Source organism: Eurosta solidaginis, unplaced genomic scaffold (assembly GCF_040869045.1).
Source record: "Eurosta solidaginis isolate ZX-2024a unplaced genomic scaffold, ASM4086904v1 ctg00000428.1, whole genome shotgun sequence".
NCBI classification, from domain to species: Eukaryota; Metazoa; Arthropoda; class Insecta; order Diptera; family Tephritidae; genus Eurosta; species Eurosta solidaginis.
This window is the reverse complement of record NW_027136894.1, coordinates 979,465-993,910: the sequence shown is the minus strand read 5'-3', so window position 1 is coordinate 993,910 and position 14,446 is coordinate 979,465. Positions and strand designations below refer to the sequence as shown.

Sequence of the window (14,446 nt, the reverse complement as noted above, 5' to 3'; positions counted from 1 at the left end):
AAGGTAAGAACTTGTATTTGAAATGTCCCGATTATAAACTAATTGGTACCATGGACTCGGCTAAGAAGTGTTAAGGGAAGGCAACATGGAGCCGATAATTTGGGTCATTGATCATGCAATTAGATCCGTGTCTGACACCGTGAGGTTGAGTCTTCCACTGATAGGTACTCACATTAAGCACCTATCGTAATTGTCCTTGTACATAGGGTATTATAACTTTGATTAGATAAGGGTTTGTTGTACAGATATAAAGGAATCGAGAAAGCTGTAGACTTCCATATTTCTAAATCATCAGTATCAATAGAAAATTTGATTAAGCAATGTCCGTCCATCCGTTCGTCCGTTAACACTATAGCTTGAGCAAATTGAGATATCTTCGATAAAAACCCTATACGGGCTTATCTAGACCCAGAATAGACTGGTATTGAAAATAAGCGAAATCGGACGATAACCACGCTCACTTTTTCGATATCGAAAATTCTGAAAAATTGAAAAATTGAGATAATTCAAAAACGAATGCCGATAAGCTAATGAAATTGGGAGGATCGATTCTTTTTATGCGCAAAACATACACAATTTTGGAATATGGGTGTGACACTACCCACATTTAGAGGAAGAAAATTTGGAAGATTAAAAATCCGTAAATCAAAAGCCGTTAAAGATATTACGTTGAAATTTGGCAGCGACACTATTTTTGCCATATTATATAGACTGAGTGAAGACAATCAAAATCGGTTAAAGACCACGCCCACTTTTCCTAAAGTTATAACCTTAACAAAGTTTGCAATTAGTCTATGGTATTTAAATATATTTTAATGATATTCTACCTCAGTAGTGTTATGGCTGAGTTTTTGTTACTCTTTCCAAAATACTTTTAGCGTCATATGTCGAATAAAAATCTCCCAATCCGAACGAAATTTGGCTTGAAAATTATTTTGGAAAAGCTACAACTGTTTGCTCAGAAAATGAGCCAAAGGCGTTTCAAGTGCACAGCTGGGTATGTAATGTTAGGTTTCACCCGAACTTAGACTTTCTTATTTGTTTGTTTTATTTGGTAGTAATGTTTAATAATAACTTTGGCTTTAAATTTGGAGTTTGCTTGCAAAAATGTGAAGAAATATTTTTTTAAATTACTAAATTTGTAAATTTAAAAAAATAAACGTACTTACTCATCCAGTTGTATAACAATAAAACAGTGCCTGGATTTTTTTGGTTATTTCCAACAGTTTATTAAAATACTAAGAATTATAGACTTATCACATAAATATCAGATAGAACATAATTTTCAACAGGTTTTACAAATAGAATTAAAATCTATTTTATTTTTTTTCGACATTTTTGGCTTTACAAGTAATAATAATTTCTTACATGAAACTTTGTAGTCAATTTTTTTTGTATGTGTTGAGACACATTTTACTCAAAGGCAAAATTTTATTTTAAGTTATTTTATAATTATTAAAGATTATTTGCAGATCTAGTAAAATAAATTGTTTTTAATTTCATAGCTCATGATGGAGTTATGTAGATCAATAAATTTACTGTGACGATGATTAAAACTAAAGGGCGGAAATCAGAGCAGCATACATGCCCAATGTTACTAAGAAATATCGTATATACTCTTTCTTTTCCCGACACAAGATTACTGGACCCATCAAGGCAAGGAACTGAGAGGTATGGAAATCGCAGGAATAACAGAGCAGAAGGTACTGGATGCAACACAAAGAGTTGCAGGTAATAAGCCTCACGACCGGATGGAGTGCTAAATATAGCCCTTAAATCAGCGATAAGGTTCAGAATATGAGTATTTACGGATCTCTTCAACGCCTGTATTCAAGAATGCGTCTTCCCCCGCTCATGGACTCTTTTGCTGCCATCTTCATACAGTCCCTTTTTGTATGTTGGATTCAATAGGAAAGATTCTCGAACGTATTATTAGTGAGAGTCTGCAGTAGGCCCTGGAAAGCCCAGGTGGATTGTTAAATTGTCAATTTGCATTTCGAAAATGAAGATCCACGTTAGAGTCAATACAAACAGTTGTCAATATAGCACGCAGAGACACAACCGAAGGCCAAAGTAAAAGGAAACTTTGTGCACTGATAACTTTGAATATTAGAAACGCTTTTAATACCGCGAAATGGATGCAAATAATGACAGCGCTATGAAACTTTGGCATACCTGCTTACCTGCTCAGAATAATTGGTAGCTATTTAAACGATAGAGTACTCCCTTTTGATACGTATGGGCAACCAAGAAAGCACAACATGCGATGTATGACGGTGTGTCTCAAATCGACCTCCCCGAAGGCAAGCAACTTTGCGCGTTTGCAGATGATATTGTCGTAGTTGCAATGACCCAGAAACTTGATCAGCTCCAAGCATTATGTAATGATGTCGTGGTAGAATAAAGATATATTTATAAAATATAACGCTTCATTTTAAAACCACTTCCTTACGCAGATCTTTTCTAGTTCAGAAATCGTTAAAATATTTACGTTCACAGGCTAAGCGGACAATGATATTGTGGCCATTGTTGACATCACTGTGCTGTTAGTAAATAATCACAACAGCAGAAACAGCAAGCAGCCACTCTTATGTACATGTACACATTAAGCATATCTCACATACAAATATGTAGTCATCAGCTAAGAGAATCAGTTATACTTACACATACACAGGCATATGGCTAGAAGAAGAGCATAAACTACAAATATACATGTATATAGCTGGGTAACCAAGCACGATATGCAACTGTTCTCGAACACATGTTCGCGAAACAATTAGACCTTAGTAGAGTATAAAGACCGAGAGTATAAAAGCAGCGCAAGTTGAGGAATCAGTAGTCAGTTTCATTTAAACACGCTATTAGTTGTGAAGTGAAGTATAATTGTGAAGTACTCTGAAAGTAATCTAAATAAAGACCAGTTTGCAATATTGCATAGTGGAGTTATTTAATCGAAAGTTTAGCGATTCGAACGTTAGCAGAAGGTGCATAATAGCCAGGATTTTGCTAAATTCATTAAAATATTAATATTTCGAGATTAATTGAAGTTTTAGTTTAATAAGCGAAGAGAAATTAGTGTTTTTTTTATTACATTTTGAGAAAAAAGCGAGAGAAATTTTGAAGGAAGTAAAAATCTTAAAACTATTTTTTAATATTAAATTTCGAAAGTGAATACATTAGTTTTATAACTCTCACTAAATTTTTCGTACATATCAAAAATATAATATTTTAAATATTTTCATTTCTAAACTTTTTAACTTAATATACAATTTTATAAAAATGTTTAGGTTTTTTTACACTTCTTAACTCTCTTAAAGTATGCTTTAATTAAAGTTCTATTTAGAGATTAGTCTGCATAACAATACCTTCAGCATGCGCAGACTCGACCAGCGCACACACGGGACGCTCATCTGCCATCACGAGTATCATTTCTTCACCATCAACGTTCGCCGAACATGAAACTGTGCGCCCATTGGATTGCTGCTTTGCCGCAGCAGCGCCATTTGTACATGCAATTGTTGTTACCTTGTTGTCGGAAGCTGTCGATCGTGCAGTATTTGTCGATGAAGTTGTTACCACCGAAGAGTTGTTGTTAGCATTTGTATCCGCTTGCAAATTTGCAGCGTTCACGCTAGCCTTTTGTATACGAGTTTGACGACGTTTGGTGCTATTTTGCTTCGGCAGCAAACTCGGTTCAGCTTGTAATTGAGCATTAACTTCACTTTTGGTCATACAAGTGAAAGCTTTGGAGAAGCTTTTGCGAAAGTTATCGCTTAGAAAAGCATACAGTATTGGATTCATAGCTGAATTGACATAGATTAGAAAGAAGAGTAGCAAGAAAATGAAAATTTCAAAACGTGAAAGTTGATTTTCAATTGGATTCGAGTTGATGAGCGCCAGCTGTGACACCCAATAGGGTAACCAACAAAAAATGTATACAGTAATAACAGTGAGCACAAGACGTGTCACTTTGCGATGTGAGCGTTTCTTCTCTTTCGATTTGTGCTTTGAGCCGACTGTTTGCAGCTTACGTATCACCAAATAATAAAAGCATAATATAAAACAAAGCGGCGTGGCAAAACCAAGAAAGAATGTGTAGAGCGTGAATGTGGTAGCTGAATGGTTTTTGTACATTTCAGGCCATTCGATATTACACGAAAGATTCACGCCATCCTCTTGACTCACCGTGCTCGCATAAAATATCACCGGCAACATGAGAACTGCTGAGGTAAGCCACGCAATTGCCGATACGATTTTAGCGATATGTTGCGTGCGATATTTAGGTGATGCAATCGGATGACAAACGGCTATATAACGATCAGCTGACATGATGAGTAAAAATATCGATGACGTAAATTGTGTTATCGAACTACTCACCATATAAATCTTACACATAAAATCACCAAAACGCCAACTACAAATGCGCATTGTATAAAGCAAAAATGGTATACCGATTAGAAAAAATTCATCAGCTATAGCTAGATTGAGTATATAAATATTGGTGACAGTTTGCATTTTCGAATAGCGCAACACTACATAAATCACGAGCGTATTACCGCATAGGCCTACAATGCATACGAACGAGTACAATATTAGCGTAGATAAATCAGCTACCGAGTTACGTTGTTCAATGCAATATTCGTAGAAAGTTTGTCTGCGTTGAAAATTTCGTCCGCCTATCGCGGCGAGTGTATATGTGCGATTTCCTAACATTGTTGCATTTCCAATATTCGTTCTGCTGCGCTTCCTAGTCGTATTAACTTCGGCTTTAGCAGCAGCCCACCACTGTCTCGTGCTTAGTTGTTGTCTCGTGCTCAGCTGTTTGTTGTGCGCATCAACTGTTGCATTGATTGCGTGTGTTGCATTCGTGTCTGCGTCCGTTGCTCTTAAGACAATTGGCCAACTCGTCGTCGTTATACCCCGTTCATAATTTTCACTGTGATTAGGTGTCATGTGCGCTGTTGCCTTGCTTGTGGCTAACACGAAATTGTATGAAACTAAAGCACCTGTGAAAATGATCAATGCAATCTCAATCAAGTATAGTTTCCACATTTTAGCGTTATTCGTTATATGCGCTTGTTTATTTGTGACGAATGCGTGACTGACAGGTGTCTGTTGGTTTTATGCTTTAACACTTCAGTAAATACGTGTATAGCGTGAGTTGTTATTAAACTCTTTCATGTTGTTACTGATAATTATATTATCGTCGGTAGTGTGTTTGTTGTTGCTTGCGTTGCTATTTACTATTTGCTTGTTTTCAGTAGCTTTTTATATACCTTTCGTGCTTAAGTAGCGAAACATGGTTGGTGAATTGACCTGCAATAAAAATGTCAAACTGATTACATTTTCATATTTGGTAGAGCATATTATAAGTAGCATATCTTAAAGATATCCTTGACATGCACATGTCGCACACCTAAGTCAAAATGGAGCTAGCTCAAAAATATGAAATTTCGAAGCTATGAGTATCTCCGGACTTCCAAATTCAATACCTATTGAACTGTATACTCGATTTATTGATACTTTCACTAATCAACGAGAAATTACTTTGTAAATATTTAAAATTGCATTGGCGCATATGCGAGAGGTAGTCAGTTTTTCGCGTTTTCTGAAAACACCGATTTTTTGAGTTGATCGCTTTTTTGATCAGATGTGTGATATGTATCAAGTAATATAATAATAAGTAATATTTAATTACTCTTTAGTCACATACAGATTAAAAAACTCGAAATATTTCAAAAGCCGTGTACAGCAAGACTCGGGGCAAACCAAAGTAACAGGCAGGCAATTTTTATATATTTGATTCAAATTTCAATTATATTTCTATCTAACTAATAGTTAAAGAAGTTTTCAAACTTTATCACTTAAAAGTATATAATTGCTTTATACGAAGCTTAAAATAGTTTAGGTGTGTAATTTACACAAAAAAATTCCATTTTCTAGGAGGATAATTGGACGTCGAAGTCACCGGCATGTGTAAGTGGATAACGTCTCTAAATTTCAGCAAAACTATAAAAAACTTTTAAAAATTGGTTGAACCATGTTTTTTAAAGTGAAGCTTCAATCTAATTTAAACTTATTTTATCTCGGATGGGACATATTACAATGGAACTGATTGCATCCATGTAAAAAAAACTTAATACAATTTCATTCGATTTATTTCTTGCAACCACTTAATTTTTTAGAAAGCACAATTTTTAGAGATTTTTGCTAAACATACATAAAGTGATGGCTGCACATTAGACTAGGTTGGTCCCCATACAAAAAAAAAAGTTGCTAATGTCCGCCCCTAAATTTGAAGATTATGTTGAGAGGATTTCGGAAAAATTTCTTTTAATTTTTTTTGATCCTTCGAAATACAGCCGAATATGTTTTTTCGTTGTAACTTGGTTATTTGACGTCCGATTTTTAAAATTGATATGTCATTATTTTGGCCTTGAGAAGCTTCATATTTCCGTTTAATGTCCTTTTAAGCTATGAAGTCGTTTTCACATGTTTAGGTCAGCTAACAAAATTTTACGCCCCCCCCTTTTTTTTTCTTATCTTATCTCTTTTTGAGGCCATCCATGATTTCGATCTATACATGAGGACAGGAAGAGCGACTTGTAGAGCGCGAGTTTTGTTCGTCGATAGATGACTTTAGTTTTCAATTGTCTGGTCGAACTAAAGAATGCAGGCAGACCTTCCTTTTCTAATCATTACAAGGAATTTACTAAGCCGTCTGCGTCTATCCCCTTTCCTTCTGCACTTAAGGTTTCAAGAATTTCATCAACCTTCAGCAACCATAAAAGAGGCGATAGTACACCTCCCTTAGGTGTATCTCTTGTAACTATTTTACATACTAAGCCAGCTCCTTAAGTTGCGATGACCCTGAGCATAGTATGATCCATGCAGCTATAGAGCCTTGACTTGAAGGGCTAAATTCTAAATTTCAATGTTGCTGAAGGCATTGTCAGTAACGATGCCGCCTGTGAGGGTGTACTCTTTGTAGTTCAGTGATTTCTGACGCTGACTACATCGTCAGGGGCCCTCTCAACCAATTTGCCTTTTTGATATTCAGGTTATGCTACGTCCATCCTGCAGAAGCTAACATTGTCCCTTGTGTGTAGATCAAGAAGTGTTTAAAGTATTAAGAAGGAGAGATTTATTGACCTGTAGTTTTTGGCCTCCGAGCAGGTAAGTTTCATTGCTTTAGAAATGACCACCGCCCGTACACTTCTTCATGCTTCGATACATCACCTTGTGGGCAACTTGAAAAGGTGCCATGTAGATGCTGTATCCATACGCCACCCACGGCTTGCAGCACTACCGGTATTCCTTCATTCACCGATTTTAAAGTTTAATTTGATTACCTGCAGTATCTTATCCTGGTCTACGATGTTTTTGAAGTCGGTTTCTGAGATAATAAGCTCGACTTCCTGGCATAGTGAAGCTCGTTGTATAAGTGTATCCCAAAGAGTGTGTCTCTTCATCATTATCTTCAAAGTTCCCTGGCTGAAGGCATTTTATGAGCTATCAGGGATGAGTTTGACCTTGGCAGCATTTTGCAAAGCCTTTATGCCTCATTTGATGTCTCCGTGTTTTTACAGTATAGTTGCCATGATTCCTTGTATACCTTCCACATGCGGCTTTTCCAGTTAATAAAGCTGCATCGGTAGGCATCCCAGTCTTCTTCGGCTATGTTTAGCTTTGTTGAAGAGTTTTCTTGACGCTGATCTAAGCTAGTACAACTCTGTGTTAGATGACTTTGTCCTAGATTTGATGCGTGGCGAAGTTAGTATTTCCTTGAGAGTTATAAAGGCCTTCCCTTGTTCATTCAATATACGTAACGACTAAAGAATTGGTATTTAAGGGGTTCATAAGCGCAATTCATAGCTTCGGCAACCCAATTGTCAATCTCACCTACGCGAGGCGAATTCTATTACAAATATGCATATATCATACATTAATTTAGCAGACGAAGCTCTGGCGACCCCAAGTTCCTCATAGAACGAAAAGGTGGGGCCCTAGAAGGTTCAACGTGGTCATATTAAATCGGTCACGAGTTGGTCGGGCTTGTATCTTAATGGGGAGTGTTTGTATCGCTACAACAACAGAAAAACGAAAAGTATTTTCAGTTTATCGACAGTATAGCATATAAAAATTTGTTGATACCAAAATTGTTTTCCAGAAAAATTCCAAGAAATTACCTTGACTGTTATGACGTGTCAAATACATAAGTTTGTGAATAACTGCGCCCAATGCCGATGCGAAAAATATTTATTATTCATAAAAGTTCCAATTTGCATAATTTCATATGAAAATTGTAAGTCACGTAACTTTATCAGAAAGACTTTAAGCAAATAGTAATTCACACTAATTAAGTTGATTTAAGAGCTTCCGATTATTTCATAAATTAATGAATAAAACCAAAAGCCTGCCTAAGTATGTATGCATAACCGTGCTCTTCTAGACCATCAAGTATTACTTAAATTGACATAAATTTCTTTGAAATTTTTTTCCTATGAACACAAAAATAAATAAAGAAGTGCTCAGAATGTAGATACCAGCACGTGTAAACATAAACGTAAATGAAAACTCGTATTTATAAGCTGTCTAAACAATACGTAATTCAGTCTGCTGTGTTTAATTCACAATCCCATAAGTCGGTCGTATGTCAATCACATGTCGGAATACGTCACACGGCGATAGTTACTATAACAGGTTTCTGAATTTCACTTCTTTATCAGCCAATTTTTCGGGAACTGAGTTGTTGAACTCGAAATCTCTTAAATTCATACTGATGTTCCCCCTGCGGGTTAGATGTCAGAAATATGCCTGGAGTGGGGTTTACTCGAAAAGAGGCAATGTGGGTAGAGGCATCACTTGATGGCAGTCGTGACCTGATACATATATCGCATGATGTTTGTATTCAAGTCTTGTATCCTGTCTTTAGGATTCAAATGAAACGTAGGGCTGTAATTTCATATCGCATAATGGCTTTTTCTTTTGCTTTTATTGGTTTTACTTTTTTCTTAATGCGATCAGTTCACTTTTGGGCTGACACCGTGGTGTGAAGGGGAGGGTTCACGCCCCGAGCAAAGCAACATCAAAATTTTAAGAAACAAACTTTTTTAATTAAAAGAAAATTTTTATAAGTTGGGTCGCCACCTGGCAGTGTTTGGCAAGAACTCCGAGTGCATCTCTGCCATGAAAAGCTCTATGTGAAAATTTATCGGCCTTGCAGATGCCGTTAGAAGTCGGCAGAAAAGAAGTAGGTCCGTCTCGAAAATTGGTAGCAAAAATTAAAACGAGGATGGTGCAAATTGGAAGAGAATGTTGGCCTAAAATCTCTTCGGATGTTATCGCGTCTTACATATATATATTTTTTTTAATTTGACAATAAAGCATCTTAACGAAGCTTTGCAGTCTCTTCCCCGCTGAAGTTGTCAACTAAGCATTCCCTGCGGAGTAATGCGGTCTCGTCAGCTTTCGAAGTGTACAGTAAATTATTAATAAGGTGTCCCTTGGTCCAACCAAAGAAAAGGTTGATCACATTCCTAAATTTTGACCCCGGAGTATACCTGTTGAGTAAATATTGATATTGATAGTTGACAAATGTTGGCATCTACTAAGCGTATCGTTTTGAACGATGGAATGGGATCTAGAGTAAGATGATTTATATCGATTTTCCATCATCCCTTGTCAAATTTGCTTTCGAGACAAACCGGTTTCGGCGCTGTGCCGTCATAAGTGCCGATTTTCATTCTGACCTGTTGTTGTAGTTTGTCTTGTATTTATAGTTCGTAGGTACAAGAGGAGGTACTCGTATTGCCAAAATTGATGCTTGTGTATATTCATGTGTATGTGCTGTGTGTACATTCAGAACCGAGGTTGGTTTTTACTGATCGATTTGTGTGGCTGACTGAGGCAGGTAAAAGTCAGTAGTTCTAGTCGTTTGACCTTCTTTATGGGTTTTTTTTTGCTTTGGTGCGTTTATTGTTTTGTGTTTATTTGTTGTTGTGTGTTTGTCTGTTGTACCTGTGTTATTATCTTGTTTATTGTAAACAAGTTTTAAAGGCTCAAATATTGTTCTGAAATTGTGTTTATCTGTTCGTTCATTCTTCTACCGTTGAATGTTTTCTATTTGTAGATTTCCATGTTTTCGAGTACGTTGATACGGCGGCATTTTGCTTGTATGTGAAGGACCCTAACTGTTTTATTGATGTTTGTTGGGGAACATGGAGGGAAAATGATAGCTGTAATAGTAGTTGAAGTTACAGCGAACGGACATTTCAATTTGATGTGCTGATAATTTTGTAATCACATCTCTTAATTGTGATGCATGTTATCCTGATGCTCAGAAAAGGTTCGTCACATCTCTATACTTCTTTAAAATTGTAGAATTGTGTCATGTATCTGGCGGAACTGATGCAGCGAATTATTTATGCTTAGATTAGAATAGTAATGGAAATCAAAGTGAAGTTCCCTTGCAAGCAACCGGATGCGATTATCCTTAAAATGGCGGAGGCTTGGATAGACTCCATATCATAAGATAAGACCTTTTGATTGCACATCCGATTACAAGCTTTTTTGGTACCATTGATTCGGCTATGAAGTACTTAGGTTGGGAACATGTAGCCGATAGTTGAGCAACTGATCCTGCAACTAGATCCGTGTATTTTGACGATATGAGGTGCAGAATACGAAGCAAATACTCACGCTAAAAGCATATTTATTAATCCACACTGATGCAAAGACAGATGGCTCTATCCTCTCAGCCATATGAATGCCCCACTGCACGTTTTTTATTCACAATAAGGTACTCATATATTCATGTTTTTAATCCAAATTGTAGGGAATATTTTTGGGCTCGTTCAACAGAACTTGGTGGGGAATATTTTTAGGCTCATTCAACAGAACTTGATCTTGATTAATCACATTGTATATATCAATACGAGCTTGTCGCTGTAATTAAATACATATTCAAGTGTTCATGTGTTGAATTACGTTTAAATTGATGCTTAATATTTATCGATAGTTTATCGAAATTTGACAGAAATCGTTACAAATAAATAAGTAGCAAAAAAGAAAAAAGCAGCCAAATATTTTAATTGCAACGAACATTTATTGCAATCGAATTACGAATATGGTGGGTAGAGAGAAGTATTCGCCAGCTACCCATTCAACTGCTTTTAGTCTGAATTATATGCTGTGCGGACGTCATGTCAGGCACATATATGCATATTTCGTGAGCAATTGAAAGTTCCAATTAATTTGTGGCTCTACATTTTATAAAGGTTATTTATGTGAGTGTTTACCTTTAAGTTTACACTCATACAGATATTTGTGCAAATGAAAATCTTTGTGAATTTGTAAAAGGAATAAATAACTAAATAATAGTGTGTTGTGGTAGATGTGATTTAAAGCTAGCTACGGAAAGGAAAAATGCACATGGAAATCACATACACACACATGCTTATAGATAGAAACTAGCTAGGTGCGTACACAGCAGTGAAACACCAAACTAGTCAGAAAAATATTGGTTTACAATAAAACATGTTTGACTGCATTTAGACTGGTCCGAAAAAGACCACATACTGCTGCGCCGCGAGTAGATCTTTTTGTTTTTATGGTGCTCTTTCCGCCACCAGGAACCGATAAATTTTCCATCATGGCCCACATCGAAACAAAAAAAATGTTACGTATACGCACCGGTATTAAAAAGATAACCAGAACGAAAAACTTAGACCCTGAGCTAAAGAGCGGGTCTGGGAATGCCAGACCTTGCTCTTGATCAAATAAATTGTTTTTAATTTCAATATCATATGGTACGCGCGTTGCTGTTTTGCAAGATCAAGCTTGGCTTCCATACATATTAGTACAACAATGTGGGCCACGGCAGGGAGTCCATAGTTCCACAGGCTTGCTGAATGTTTCTCTTGAAAAGGCACCAAGTGAGCGGAGAAAACTCAGAGAAGATACTATATTTTTTAGAATAGCGACATCCTATTGTAAATGTGAGAGCATGTTACCACTCGACTACTGTGACTGAGCTGCTTAGTGGCTTGGATCTGTTGGATGTTGGTGACCAAAATATACAAACCCCTACAATCCGGGCTATGCCAATGGGATGATTTGCAGCCAGGGAATATTTCTACAGATAGCTGAAGCAGCCTTATTGAGCAGTTAGTAGTAAAACGAAAATGCACCACATAATTATTAAAGCTACAAGCGAATAATCAGATATCGAAAGTAGAGGAACGCCAATAAGGTCGGCGATGGAGCAGCTGAACAATTCGAAAGAAGAGTAAATCGGTGAAAAGAGCGCAGAAAGAGTGCTTGAGATTTGTGGATGAATTAACCAACCAGAAGAGCAATCGCTTGGCATGATGCCTTAAGGCGTTGTAGGGATAGATCCAAGTGAGTTCGCTGACATAGACTTTCCTCGAGGGACTTTTGATAAAGCATTCGTAAGGAGGAGGTAAAGCTTCGAGCTGAATACGAAAATCCCAAAAAGGGAGGTATATATTGATGATATGCCAAGAACAGCACGCACAGATCTCAGAGTGGATGATAGGTCTCTTTAAAAGGGAAGATATTTGTGAACACCACCCGGTTACTTTGATGCTACTTTTCCTGAAACTTGACAATTCTTCCACCATTCTTAAATCTTGGAAGTAATTGAACGCTTATTTTCAAGTTATTGTCGAACAGCCTAGTCTGTGCCGCATTAGCGTCTGACATGTCAAGCCGATAGCAGTTACAGAAATTTTTTGTATGTATCGTATCACATACATATTAACAAACATATTTATTTACATCCAATTATGTTTACCCTTTTATAAACGTTATTTCCACAACTATAAAATATTCTAAAATTTTAATGTATGCCGACGACGTAAAAATTTTTAAGTCATCTACGTCGGTTGAAGAACGTTCTGTACTCCAGTCGGATTTAAATTGTTTAGTTATTTGGTGTAATGCGAATTTTATGTCGCTCAACATAGAAAAATGTAAATCCATGTGTTTTTCACGTGGGAACGTACAACCAGCTTCTTACACAATTAATGGCCAAACTCTGGAAAGCTTTGATGTTTTTGTCGATTTGGGAGTTACAATGAATTGCAAACTTAGTTTCAACCCTCATATTAATGCCACGGTCAATAAAGCGAGGGGAGGTTTAGCATATGTGAAAAGATGGGCAAAAGAGTTTAGTGATACTTACGTTACAAACACCCTTTTTACATTATTGGTGAGACCGATATTAGAATATGGATCGATAATTTGGAATCCGCGTTACTAAGTTCATGTGGATAGGCTAGAATCAATACAAAAACAGTTTTTACTTTTCGCCTTGAGGAATCTTCAATGGGACTCCTTGTATAATTTTCCTCCTTACGGTTAAAACTAATAAATCTTCCTACCCTTGCAAGTCGTAGAGAAATTCTAGCTGTACTATTTATGGCTAAACTATTAAATCGATCGATTTCAAGCCCATTTCTTTTGAAATAAGTAAACTTGAATGTTCCATGCTGAGTTTCAAGGCATTATAAACCTTTAATTCGTAAACAATGCAGAAACAATATCCAACTAAACGAACCTTTTCTATGTTTGTGAAGATTATAACTCTCACTCGAGAATAATCGATGTTTCGGACTCGCTCTTTGCAATAAAAAAACGGTTCTATCTTCTCTTAATAATTAAAAAATTATATGTATACTTTTAATCTATTGTATTTGTGAATCTATATTTCTCAGCTGATGAATTTCTCTGTAGTTGAGCATTTTTAGATCTCGACGCTTAAGAAGCAACTGCCTCTCAAAGACTCGGTAACAATAAAAATTATAATTTATAAATAAAACATAAATAAGAATTAGAATAAAAAAAAAATATGTATTAAAAAAAAAAAAAAAACAACAGGATTAGCCTGGTTTCATCGTATAAACATATGTCACTCAGCAATAGCGTAATATTTTCCATTTCATAGCATTTTACACATACAAAAATGTTATTTGTTGCATACTTATAGGCGCCGCTAGAGGCATAGCAATTCATTTAATTAAAATACCACATTGAAAAACGCGCCTAACGCCTCGATTCTGAGCGTTACCGGTAAAATAGTGCCCAGAACATTATGTAACCGTATATCGTTACCAGTTCTTTTATTCGCGATTCTGGCTCAAGTGGTAACGCTGTCATCACCAAGAAACTCACCAGTGTCTGTGGAGAAATTTGAATGGTAGTTTTCTTCGCTTTCACGGTTGACACTTTGGTCCGTTTGGACCAAAAATGGTCCCTTCCAACCTCATTTGTTCCGCTGGTCCCTTTTCTTCAATTTTGGTCCTTTTTAGGCAGTAGCCACGATTGGTACTTTTCTTTCTTTTTCATTCAGGTAAAAATTCACAATATTGCCCAAAAATTCGCCACACTTTTGTTAGCCCCCATATAATTTTGAATTTACTTC

General features: G+C 36.4%; 1 protein-coding gene across 3 annotated transcripts in view; it reads right to left on the bottom strand.

The window, feature by feature from the left end:
- The window catches only part of LOC137235699 (somatostatin receptor type 2-like), a 167,065-nt gene that overhangs the window by 47,914 nt on the left and 104,705 nt on the right, over positions 1-14,446 (bottom strand). For 2 of the 3 annotated variants that reach the window (XM_067758582.1, XM_067758583.1), the window contains exon 2: positions 1,205-5,316. In XM_067758582.1, the coding sequence (XP_067614683.1) occupies positions 3,340-5,052 (1,713 nt within the window). In that variant the 5' untranslated portion in view covers positions 5,053-5,316 and the 3' untranslated portion in view covers positions 1,205-3,339. Of the gene's footprint in view, positions 1-1,204; positions 5,317-14,446 lie in introns of those variants that run through there. The other variant, XM_067758584.1, reaches the window with a different exon arrangement.